Source organism: Haemaphysalis longicornis, unplaced genomic scaffold, assembly GCF_048455015.1.
Source record: "Haemaphysalis longicornis isolate Haplotype H1 unplaced genomic scaffold, Haemaphysalis longicornis Haplotype H1 scaffold_1, whole genome shotgun sequence".
NCBI lineage: Eukaryota > Metazoa > Arthropoda > Arachnida > Ixodida > Ixodidae > Haemaphysalis > Haemaphysalis longicornis.
Genome location: NW_027526203.1, coordinates 69,975,675 through 69,988,421, shown reverse-complemented (window position 1 = coordinate 69,988,421; position 12,747 = coordinate 69,975,675). Strand labels below are relative to the sequence as shown.

The 12,747-nt window shown below is 48.8% G+C and overlaps 1 protein-coding gene across 2 annotated transcripts in view; it reads right to left on the bottom strand.

Annotated features, from left to right (window-relative positions):
* The window catches only part of LOC144177279 (GDP-fucose protein O-fucosyltransferase 1-like), a 52,404-nt gene that overhangs the window by 20,039 nt on the left and 19,618 nt on the right, over positions 1-12,747 (bottom strand). For both annotated transcript variants that reach the window (XM_077705256.1, XM_077705255.1), the window contains exons 5-6: positions 6,164-6,295; positions 324-425 (exon numbers count right to left, since the gene is read on the bottom strand). In XM_077705256.1, the coding sequence (XP_077561382.1) occupies positions 324-425; positions 6,164-6,295 (234 nt within the window). The remainder of the gene's footprint in view (positions 1-323; positions 426-6,163; positions 6,296-12,747) is intronic.

Below are 12,747 nucleotides of genomic sequence, written 5' to 3'. Positions count from 1 at the left end.
AACTGGTCTGTTATATCCGAATGTATGTTGTAACAGAATCTGCAGTAAAGGAAGTTTAATCAATGGTACAGATAGGAAGACCAACCAAGCATTGCAAATCAGTATGTTGTATCCAAATGTCTGTTGTAAGCAGATCTGTTGTAACGGGGTTCTACTGCATGTACCAACTAGCTCAGCAACAAGTTTCTTTAAAGAGTTGCTTTAAACGTTGCTAGAAAGATTTCACCGCGCAGGACATCTTGGTGGCAGTGCCAGATCTTGCACCACACTGCTTCCGTGCTACCCTGACCTTTGCGACACAAGAGCCCAGGGCACAGTCTCACCTGGAGCGGCTTGAGGGCTTGGTCCAGCTGCTCCAGCATGGCGTCGTTGTCCGTGGCCACGAAGACGGAGCGTGCCCGCAGGGCCCGTACCACACGCACCAGCTGGCCACCAACCGGAGGGAGAACAGGGGGGCCTCCCCATCACCATCTGTTTCCCACTAGTCTGTGCTTGGACACAGCTACTGGCACAGAGGATGCTAGGCCCGACATTGGTGGCCCCCCAAGCCACCAGAGCATCATCTACCATCGCAAGCAAGAGATTTCTTGGCTAGAGAAGGGGTCTCCCTCCCTCACTGAGCACACACAAGACTGCTCGCTTCATTTGTTCGCACACAATTTTTTGTGTGCTTGCATGCATGCTTGTGGGGGAAAATACAGCATGGAAAGCAGCAGCCCATAAAAATGTCCTGCCGCCACAAGCGGTGGCTTTGGCCTCATGCCAGGAAATGAACCTGGGTAAGCTCAGAATAGGCATTAGTGGTTCGAGGAACAATCATCTGTTTTGTTTCTTTGTTTGACAAGAACAAGGTATGCAGTTAAGGGCAATTGTGACTGCAAAAAGTAGTCACACAATGGGTTACTGAAGGCCATTAGAAGGCATGTGTTCGTGATGAATGACCCCATTTTTAGTTAACACAACCTCTTGAGAACGTGCCCACATGGGCTCCTCATTGTTTTATGGCTAAACTGACCAGAAAAGTTATCAGTCGGTGCCAAAAACTGTACTCATTAAAGCAATTACCACACCCGGAAGAACATTGGGACATTGCACTTCCCTCCGAATTTATCACCTCGAGAAATGGAAAACTGGTGCCAGCCAGGCTAAGGCTATGAGGGCAGCAACCATAAGCAGCAGACAGAGGGGTGAAAAAGAAAAACACTAAGACAGGGGCGCCCCCCGATTGCAGCGCTCCTGTTTAGAAGCACCGGTGGAATGCAGTGAACACCAGTTTGAAATTTCAGAGTTAGACCTCAGGAGCACATAGTTGGCTGCACGTGCAAAGGGGCAAAGTTGGCTTCCCAGCACATCAAGGGAAATGCAAGGCCAGTGGCACCTCTCATGTGCCCACATAGTTCCCCTGTTGTGCTCACATTTTGGCTAGAAGGCACAAATGATTGAGCTAATGGCAGCACACACGAGAAGCCGTTCACAATGAGCTGCTGTGGTGCTCCATCCCAGTGGCTTGGTCGAAACGCTCCTTTTATCGCAAACCCCATCAGTGAATCATGTTTAAGAAGACCATGCTCTGAGTACGCTGCGCCTCAACTGCTAATAGCCTAAGCTCGTGAGCGAACGAAAGAAGCGGCAAGTGTCGAAAGCTGCGTACCAATTGACGTGTTTCAACTGTCAGCAAAGTGGGTACGCAGCCTCATTCAACAACTTCTCGTGCTAGGCAATTTCATGGAGCGTGGTCAAACCACATACCCTCAGCCCACCCTGCACATAGGGAGCAGAAAAAAAACAGCAAGCTCTGTACTCCTGTTCCACAAATAAATTCACACTTCCCGGTGTTCCCCAGCAGGGTCTGGGTGAACAAAGCAGCCTTCCATTGCCCTGTGGGTGCAAGCCTAGTTCCGCACGTCCGCTGGTTCACGTGGAACACTCCTGCCATTCTCTTGAGCAAGTGTGGAAAGCATTTCGTTGTTCAGAGCCATTAGCATATTGAACACTGGCAGCAACACATTTTGCCAAGACACAATATTTTTTTTTGCTGAGAAATATTCTCTTAGCTCCATTCTATGCATTACTTTAAAAAATAAGCATAATTTGCTACCTTTTAGGTCGGTTTAGTGTGGGGTGCAATCTATCAAAGCGTATAGGTATAATGTGCATTGCACCGGATAATGGTAAGCGCACCATATAAATGCTTGTTTTTTTTTTTTTGTTATTCTTTCCACTTGCTGCAATGAAGGCCATTGCAGCACTTTTATCCCAGCCATACCTCTTGCAATACACATTCGCTTTGCCCTGCCATACTGCACAATTCTAAAGCACCCCCAAACAACACGGGCAAGTAAGTTTACCCAGAAAAATTAGAAGAAACAAAAATTGACACCAATTCTATTGTACAGATGCAAATGACAAGTCACCATGTACTGTATTGATTTTCACGACAGAAGAAAAAAAATCACAAAAGTTATCTTCACAGCACAGCACAGAACTTCATTTATTATCGTGCTAGGATGGCTCTCGTTACCCTCCAGTCGCAACATACTCTATGGCAAACGACCCATGAAAACTGCCCTTCCAAACTTAAGTCACGAAAACTCCAAAAAATATGGTATTAAACAAATTTCAGGAAGCTCTCATGGAGCGGCTGTATAAAGGGGTGCACTGCATGGTGCTACTACGTACCATATTTGCATGATTCTAACGCGCACCTTTTTTGCCAAATTTGTGTGCACATTACAATTGGGCTCAAAGCCGAAATCGGCTTCAAGGCGGCCAGCAGATTTTTCAGACACGAACTCCTCCCAAAATCCAATTCTAAATCTGCGCGTTAAAATCAGCATGAACTTTTTTTTTTTAATTTTCCTATGTAAGCTTACCTGCACGTTACAATTGGGGGCACATTAGAATCGTGCAAATACGGTATGTTTTCTGCTTGTCTGTATGATTGCACCTTCATCACGGCAAAGCATGAAAAAGCATGGGCTTGCTGCCTTGGGCTTGCTGTCTAAGGAGGGGCATTTGCTATCTGCTAGCATTTCATTTTAATTCTTCTTGCACTCAAAAGGGGCCCACACAGCACCTCACACCAGCTGCACCTTTCACATAGCATGCCAGCACTCAAGAACGCCCCACCGGAAGAACATCTTTTTTTTGTGTTTGTGTGTGTGTGCATATGCGTGTGGTACATTGCTGTATGTAGTGCTTAAAAGGACACTGAAGTGAATTTGTAAAGCTCCTGTTTTTGCTTGCACTGCATGGACTGGCTCAAATAAACACACTTTTAATCATTTATCCAGTCAATAAGGGGGTATTTATTTTATAAAGCCCGAAAGAGGAAAAACTACTACGCACAGTCTGCGGCGGTCTCACCAACTAAAGCAGTGACGTCCATACGAGGTGCCATGTGATTGGACGATGTGCAAGAATAGAATTCAAACCAGTTTTGGTTCCGTGAAACAACATGCTTGACATCCGACGTTATCGTTGGCTGGGCATTCTCGATATCTCAGTAATCGGCATACCATGCTTCTGCCATGCTGTCAGCTGTAAAATGCATCAGATAAGCCTACCAGCACGGCTTTGAATCATAATTACCACTAGCCGAGGCGTACACAGTGGATGAACGCTCTCCGCGTCACCGCAGACGTTCAAATGCGATGCGTTTTTCCTCCATCTTTGGAGCTTTCCTGGCTCGTGCATGCAGTATCGTAAGAGGCATGTTCGCACCAGGCCAAGGGTCAGCTGTGCCCGCAAGCCGTCGGCGCTTATGGTAACACCACGATAACGAGTCAGTATCAGCCTGCACACAATCCGCGAACTCGCTCGTGGAGCAATGAACGTTACAGTGCAAAAATGGTGAATTCAGTATAGAAAATATTGCCCAAAAACCAATTCAACCAATTTCAAAAAAAAAAGAAAAAAAAACATGCGCTATTGGAGATTCAAACTTGCGGATTGCAAAACAATACACCTAGTGAGACCACTCGACCATAAGCTAGAGCTGCCAGGTGCGGAATTATAAAGTATATAATGTATAGCCAGTTTACACTTTTCTTTAGTTTTAGCATTTCAAGCAGCTTAGATGACTATTTCTTGAATAGCGCTCATGCAGTAAGCGTCCCGCAAATTTCCACAAATACATCACCTCTAGCGACTGCATTCCTTATGCGGAAAAGAGTCTGCAGATGTGTCGTCAGGCTGCTTACTGCTGTGCTAGTTCACCCAGTGCACAAAGTGCTTCCCGCACCTTGGTTTTACGATGCACGATAAAAGTTACAGTTCATTTTAATTCCTTAGTACCTATATTGACTCCGCTGACTCTTCTCCCACGTTCCATTGGCCTTACATTTTTCTCCTAGCATACCAGACAGCGAAGCATCGCATGTGTGCTTTTGTGGAGCAACTTGGACAGCTTGATGCAGTCTACAAACTAACAAAAGCCCCGTGTACATGGACGCGACGGGGGCGGGGTGAGTTGAGTGGCGGGTTCAGCTTACCTCGACGCGTCCGAGTTTATATGAACCCCGTCCAAAGAATCGAGGTGAGGGGAGCGGCGGGGTTCACGGAAAAGGGGCTACCGTATTTTCACGATTCTAACGCGCACCCTCTTTTGCTAAAGGGTAGCTTAATATTTGTGTGCGCGTTACAATCGGGCTCAAAACCGAAATAGGCTTTAAAGCGGCCAGCAGCATTGCCATGCGCAACGGAGATGAAGTACCCGCAAAATCCAACTCAATCCGATAAAAACAATCTGTCAACACCACGTGAGTGAATTTCGGCGCACTGATTCCTCAATGGCATGCCGCATACCCTGGTCAGCTGTTGCACATTTTTTTGTGCTTCTGCTTAGCCCCTAACGCTTAAAATTATGAAGATCAAGGCACTTGAAACCGCAAGCAACTTCAGTGTTCTCCGCTATAACTTTATTTCCAGCAGCAGCTGGATAAGCAACCTTATGAAGCACAATTCATTTTTGGCTTCCAGAGCTGCATGCCAAATAAAATCTCCCTCTTCCAGGTACGTGATGTCATGTCTTTTCCGTCTGCGCAGTACCGTCAGTGTCACATTTTTTTTTTCGAATTTTCCTGCGCGACGTTACCCGCGCGTTACGATTGGGGGCGCGTTAGAACTGCGCAAATACGGTATTCTGCTCCCTGCGGCCCGCCGACTCAGCCCGACGAGCGAGCTAACCCACCCCCTGCCTCCGAGTTGACTGGACTCGCCACGACGGCTCTCTGACCCACCCCGTTCGCTTATACATGGGGGTGTCGAGTCCAAAAAACCTGTTTATTTCGACTCAACGTGCCCTCGTCGGGTCAATGTAAACAGAGCTAAACTAAAGGCACATTTGTCCAGGCGCAAACGTGTCATGGCTTAGTTTCAACAGTGAATGAATTACAACAACCCGCCACCAGCCGGCCGACTAAACGCTGGGCCGACTGGTTCTGTCAGAGGATCGGCAAGCCGTGCAGTAGCGCAGTGAAGCCCTTCTTGAAGCGCAGTGAAGCCAACCCATCTCTTTTTGACGTCATACGAAGCGTCACAGGAAATCGGCAAGGAGGATGCAGAGAGAAGGACAGCATTTTCGAATTGATTTTTCTACTGAATAAAGTTGCATAAACGCAGCAAGAGTGGTCAAAGCATGGCCTAGAGACTCCAGACTGCAATTTGCGCTAGCAATCCCACAATGTTTACGAATCACTTCAGTGTCCCTTTAATACCTTGTCTTCATTCCCCACAAAGAGATAAACCTCTGCTGGATTTTTCTTTAGTAATGTGGCGTTGCCATGGGTTGTGCAAACGTGGGATTATGGCTGCCCTGCCATGTCGATAATGATAGGCACTCGATCTTGCCACGCATACGATATTGAGACGCATTTTCGGGGGGAAAAGTGCATGTCAGAATTGAGTAAATACAGCTGGAAAAGGACACTCTGACGCATGCGCAGCGAAAATACCTTGTGCTTCATAAACACGCTCATTTGGCTCCTGGTGGCTTAAAAAGTGGAGCAGGGAATGTTGACAGCCTGCTCAAGACTACTTTGAAGACTACACCGAGGGGAAGAAACCAGTGCACACGAGAACGGTGCCAATGCGGTAGCAGTGCAGCCCCGACCTGAAAAGGAGCCCCTGTTCCACAGACAGGTATTCCCCGAGGGTCGCTTACCTGCTGGGTGACCGTGTCGGCCGAGGGCAGGCAGGCCTCGGGCGGCAGGGGCCCCCGCTCCCCCTGGTAGCCCACGCACTGCGGGGCCGAGAAGAGCAGGGGGCTCGCCGACAGGTGCTCACACGCACGCACCTGCACCCGCACGAAGAGGCTGCTCAGGGCCTGGTTTGGTCGTACATGGTTTACCTTTCCACTGACGAGGTTCACATCTCATCCCTTCCAGGTTTACACATCATTCCTTCAAGGTCCCACCTCCCGGACAAAATTCTGTGCACTGTGCTTCTGTGGGTACTATGCCCCTGTGCCCCGAGACACTGGACTAAAATGATGGTGACAGGAGGCAGCTTCCTCTGTAGTATGTTCAACACCCTCCCGGCTACTCGATAAATGGAAGAAGATGCTGAACTGATGAAGAGTTCATCAGTACCGTATTTTCGCGCGTATAACCCGCCCCTGCATATAATCCACACCCCACTATCAGCCTGTCAGAAAAGAAAAAAAAAAATCCTCGCGTATTGCCCGCATTTTTTATACAGAAAAGGCTGCACCAAAGCTGCTGCTCCAGCAACACATCACCTACAATGTAGACAGAAAAAAAGTATATTTAGCAAGTAGAATACACTGATTGCAAGACAAAAGTCACAATTCACTAATAAAATTCAGTTGTTAGAGTGTGCTCGTCTTTGTTTTTTCTTCCTTGTCCTTGTCCTTGTTTGTGCAATCGCTGCCATGGAAGGCTTAGTCAGTGTTACTGCGTAGGAGCTTCACGGCACAAAGCGCATTGCCGTGAAGCTGCACTAAAGGAGAAACCCCGCGTATTATCCGCACCACTACTTCGCCGCTGAAGTTTTCACATTTTTGGTGTGGGTTATACATGCGAAAATACAGTAATTCAGTTTCACTGCGTTTGATGTAGGCCACTGCAGAAACACTTAAGTTCATAAAATCGTCCATTATGATCAGAATCGATGTCATGTACGTCTGTGTTAGCTGCACCGTGGCAGTCCTTTCTTCCGTCTCCATCTGTGCTTCCAGCGTCTGTGGCACCTGTGCTCTGAGGAACTGGGAAAGTTTAGGCGGCTGATCTGGACTGTTGTCTGTCCTGGATGACAACATAGCAGTACTCACTGAAGCTTCATGTGGCATGCGCGTTGGAGTGCTTGTCGTTCCCTTAAGAAATCCACGTACCAGCTGGCCCTTTTCATGCGTACAGATCCTCCTCCACGTGGCTACCTTTTCCTTCCTCCTTTTTCTGATCAGTGGGAAATTTCTCGTGCTTTGGTGGACCCTTGTTTAGGGCGCATGTATCTACCTGCATGCCGTACGGCCACACAGTTCCACCGTTTTCACAGTCTTTGAAATGAGGTCAATGTGAGGCAACTGGCCACTTTCCAACGGTGAATGACAAATGCTGTTCTGTGACGTTGCTGTACTGTCACTCGCGTTGGTACTATAGCATTTGTGCTCAGTGCTCTGCACGCACTTTAAATCATTGAGCTAAGCATTTCGAGTGCGTGTTGTTGTATGGCCAACCACCAATGCCGTGTGGCATCCGCAGCAACATTGCGGGAAATGCGTGTCAACTGGCCACACTTTAGCTAGTGCAAGAGAGTTTGAAACACACGCTTGTTCCCAGAATAAACACGTGTCGTGGAGCTCCCGGGTCTGCCTCCTGCCTACGGCGCACACTTGTGACTGTCCTTAGAACATGGTGCCCGAAACTGAGTGGAAGCATCACAAGAAACACAGCCTGCAAGGACCACAGTCAATTGCACCACGGTCAACCCAGGACCACGGACCACAGTCAACCCAGCAAGCCATGATGGATCACCGCAACACCACAGCGAGAGTTAGGGCTTGCTGCCCTTCGCCTTGATCACACGGACACGGCACAACGACTGCGCACCCATGGAAAACAAAGAGGCCACACTGACCAACAGAGACACCTCCTCCAAGTACGTCGTCATGTATTATCAAACCTCCCAACCTCTTTTGCTTCTTGTCGCCAAACGAGTGGCCCAAATAGTGCAAAACGTTTTACCGCTCCCACACGTCATCATGCCTAAGCGCAAAGCTGGAAGAACACCAAGTAGATGCCTTGAGGACGACATCTTCAGCCCATTTGAGCTTGCCGCTGACGAAGCAAAACATGTGGGTCTGCCGAAGACTTTGTGACGGTGCTTCACGCACTGATTTAGGCGCTCTGTCAGGTTTCTGGCAGATTAAGCTCGCTGAACCAAGCAAAAAGGTAACGACTCTCATCGCACCATTTGGAAGATCTCCCTTCAATGGCCTCCCCGTTCGCATTGCCTCAGCCCCAAAAATAGTACTTCAGAGACAAATGAACACTATCTCAGAAGGAATACCAGAAGTCTTTTGTCACATGGACGACAGCCTCACTTGGGGAGTTACTGAAGAGGAGCACAACGAGACTCTTAGCACAGTTCTATGACGCCTTGCCCAAGCGGGAGTATCGCTCAACAATGCCAAATGTGTGTTCAACATTCGAGAGCTCATCTGCTTAGGGGGGAAGGTCTTCCAGGAGGGCATCTGACTGGATGAAGCCAAAATCAAGGCTGTCAGAGAGATGATAACCCCCCGACGAACAGAACAGAGTTGCAAAGAGTACTAGGCATGGCAACATACCTAGTTCAGTGCATTTCCAACCTCGCCGAGGTGTTACAGCCTGTCACTCTGCGCCTGTCCAAGAAGAAACAAGAGTTGTATGGGGTTTTTATCAACAAACTGCTTTTGACAAGTAAAAGCAGTTACTCACAAGCCCAGTCCTAGCTGCTAAGGAAACCGCCGTAACAGCTGATGCTTCTTAAGTTGGACTAGCAGCTGTTCTTCGTCAACGACAGGTTAGAGTCATCACCTACGCTTCTCACCTCTTGATGGACACAGACAGGCACTATGCGCAGACGGAGGAAAAAGCTCTAGCCTGGACTGGCGACAAGTTCTCAGGCGACCTCGTCGGTAAGCAGTTCCATTTGGAAGGATGCTCATTCCAATACTCCCCTCCAGCACAGTGAATAGCTTCACGCCAAGGCTGCAACGTCTGAAGATGCGCATGACATAGCCATCATGTCAGGAAGGGGGGGGGGGGGGGGGGGGGGTGGTAGAAAGAACTGCTGGCTGCTGTCACGTGCACCACTCACAACTTCAGGTCCCTGGGATCTAGCGAAAGAAGCCGAGAGCTCCGTACGCTTCGCGAAATCGAGCGTGCTGATCAAAGCGGCAATGCCTGCAAGGACAGTCTGTGCATCTAGCAAAGAAGATTTTGCAGCAAGCAATGGACACCTAGAAGAGACCTGCGTCCGGGGGTCAAGCAGTTCTTCCAGTTTCGTCATGAGCTGCTTCACGAAGATGAAGAAGCACTTTGGCATGGGACCAGAGCAGTAGTAGTTCTTCACTTGTGCTGACCAGCTATCCTGAGGCTACTGTACGAAGGCCATTTTGGAATCATGAAGCCGCTGGCAAAAGTGAAAGAGACCATATGGTGGCCCACAATTTCACAGGACATCAAAGGTGTGGTCAAGAGTTGTCATAAATGTGCTGAAACCACCATCAAAAGGAAAATGCCACTCTCCTGGCACTATCTCCAAACGATCTATAGGCAAATACAAGCAAGATCCTTTTGCGCACCCCTATCTCCAAAGCAGAATGTACCTCGAGATATACGAGAAAGAGTGCAGCTTCTGTGGGCAATTGGGCACGCTCCAGCACGTCATCGGAGAGTGCGATTTCACCGAGACAATCCCCCCACCCCTTACCCAACCCTCCACCACCCTTCCCACACCCCTTAACGAGCGATGAGAGACCTTGCTAACCAGCCCCACCTTGGAAGACCAGCTCGTCCTGATCTCCAGGGGCCAGGCAGCCGCGGAAGCATATGGGTCCCGTGAAGAGGGAACCACCCCATTTGGCACGTAGTCGCTGCAATTTTGTGCGGCTAAATAAAATTGTTCTCTCTCTCTCTTTCTCCAGAAAGATCCTGGCAGTGGATGGCAGCGAATCTTTATTTCCAACACAACAAGTGGTGGCTGATCATCACAGATGCGATCTCCAGTTACCTGGAAATTGCACGTCTTGATCACCTATTGGCAGTGACGGTGCTAACCCACTGCAAGTCAATCTTTGTTTGCCATGAAATAACTGAAGTTGTTGCCACAGACAATGGACCCCAGTTCTCAATGGACCCAGTCCACGTCGGAATTCGCCACCTTTGCTTGTGAATGCAGGTGTTGAGCCAAAGCGTAGTGGGAACTGAGATATGAAGCTCGCTGCGGAACAAAAAAACAAAAAGAGGAAGAGTTTGCATGTAGCCCAAGTCGGGTGCTCGATGCTGGACATCCCGAGGGGCAAGCCTCGTGCCGCGAGAAGCAAGGTCCTAGCGCGAGCTGTGAGCTCAGCCTCTCCATCGCAACTAGCTGTCTTTCTCGTCATCTTCATGCTCCGGAGCAACATGGCAATGATAATTTCCACATGCTTCAGCACATCACTTCAAGTGCTCACTACCTTCAGAGTAATGGTATGGCAGAAGCCACTGGGAAGACCATTAAGGCATCGACAATCTGCATCACACTTGTGGCCTACAGGGCAACACTGCTTAGAAACTTCTACGTACAGTGCGGCCCAGTCACTGATGGAACGCCCGTGGCATCCAAACTGCTGCTTCCTGTGCTGCCCGACGTCCCAGCCGTCTGCAAGCTCTAACAAACCGACAAGGAACGCCAGCGTAAAGCTAACGACTGACGCCACGACCTGCACAACATATTCGATGGAGGGGATGTCCGGGTGGCAGACCTCAAGAAAAAGGGAACAGTACTGCAAGCCCAGATCGTATATTGTCAACACAGGAGATGCAGTTGTGCGTTGGAATCAAACCAACCTCATTCCTCTCTCTCAAACTCATCGTGGATCATGGCGCATGACACATGACACATGTGTGCGCTTCATGACATGAAGCGCAAGGAGCTTCATTGCAAGATGAAGCAGCTGGGGATGCCAGGATATACCGCACAGCCATACCTCTGATACCGCTCAGCCCAAGAAGGTTACCGCCTGAACCTCCCCCACACACGCACTCATTCTCAGAATAAACGCAAGTCGTGAAGCTACCGGGTCTGCCTGTTGCCTGCGGCACACAGTTACAGCCATCTTTAAAGGAGCCATGAAGAGAAAACACATGTTTGGTTCATTCAAAAGATTCTCTCGTTAGAATCATACTGACACCACTTTTAACGTAAACTTCGCTCAAATACGCTACATAATTAGGGAAAACGGGAATGGTCATGCGACCCACCAGCTCATTTCCCGCAACAGAACCTATGATGTCACATGAGCTAAGCTCTGCGATTGGCGGAGGCTGGCAGAAGCAGACGCAAATTAGGTAGAGCTTACAAACTAGACAAACGAGCGATTTGCGCTTAAATTTAGGGCACATTCTTTACAAAGCAATAAGAATGATGGGACAAACAGTGGAAGTTACGAAAGCACATGTAAACATAGAAGTACTGATGCGTTCTGCTGTTCGTACTGCGCACAGCATGCTTGGTTTAGCTGCACAGCACTACGGGGCTTGGGGTTGTCACAGACGACACTGGCCGATTGACGCAAGCAACGGTGTCTTATGTGACCCCATTTGTCGAGCGAGCACTGTTTCAGGGAACGAATATTTTCTCCCAGAACAAAAACAAGCCAGGTTTAAATGCGGGCAAAAACAAACCAAACGCTTGCCACGGTATGGTGGCGCCATCTAGGTTACGGAACGTAAAGAAACGCGGGAACAAACCAACACCGTTGTACAGGGTGGAGACAACCTTTGAACGGTCCCGTGCCGCCGCAATTGGGCCAACGGGCTCAACGCGTTATTCTTTTCGTTTCCCACGAGACCTAGCAATGCGAAACAGACAATATGATTCAAACTTCTTCAGTAAACCGCGTTGCGGCGATAATTTTAGCGCGGTTTTGACACGACTTGCTTCGGCGGCGAGCGAGCAACCGAACATGGCGGCGCCAGCGTATACGTGTCTCTACCCTGTACGGCGGATGCGTGAATGAAGGTACTCTAGGCTGCAGAGCGGTCGGTTCCTGTGATGTCACTTGGGACCACGAAAACGCACGATTGAGCGGGAAAATCAAAATTTTAACCTAAATTGTTTAATTTCTCAGTGAATAAAGCACCGTTTGTATCCGGACAAGCGCTGGGGGCACTATAAAACACGAAATCTTTCGAATAAAACCAACTTGCATTTTCTTTTCATGGCTCCTTTAAGGCACCTGTAGACGTGAGCAAGGCACGCACGACGTGCTTTGAGTTAGGCACAGCAGTCTAATGAAGCTGGTGTGATAATGCACAAAGCACATACCCAGCAGGCGACAGTCTGCATTAGGAAACAAAACAACCAGACAGCCACAGATTCGTAGCTTTCTCTAGTGCCACGCAAGAGTGAATCACAAAAACGTGCTGACCATGAAAATAGTACCATAACAGGTATCGGGAGTACTGCCCCTGGAAACTCGGACGGTTGCTCTGCACGAGATCTGTCACGACACTGCTACCATCTTTCCATTTCGGCGAC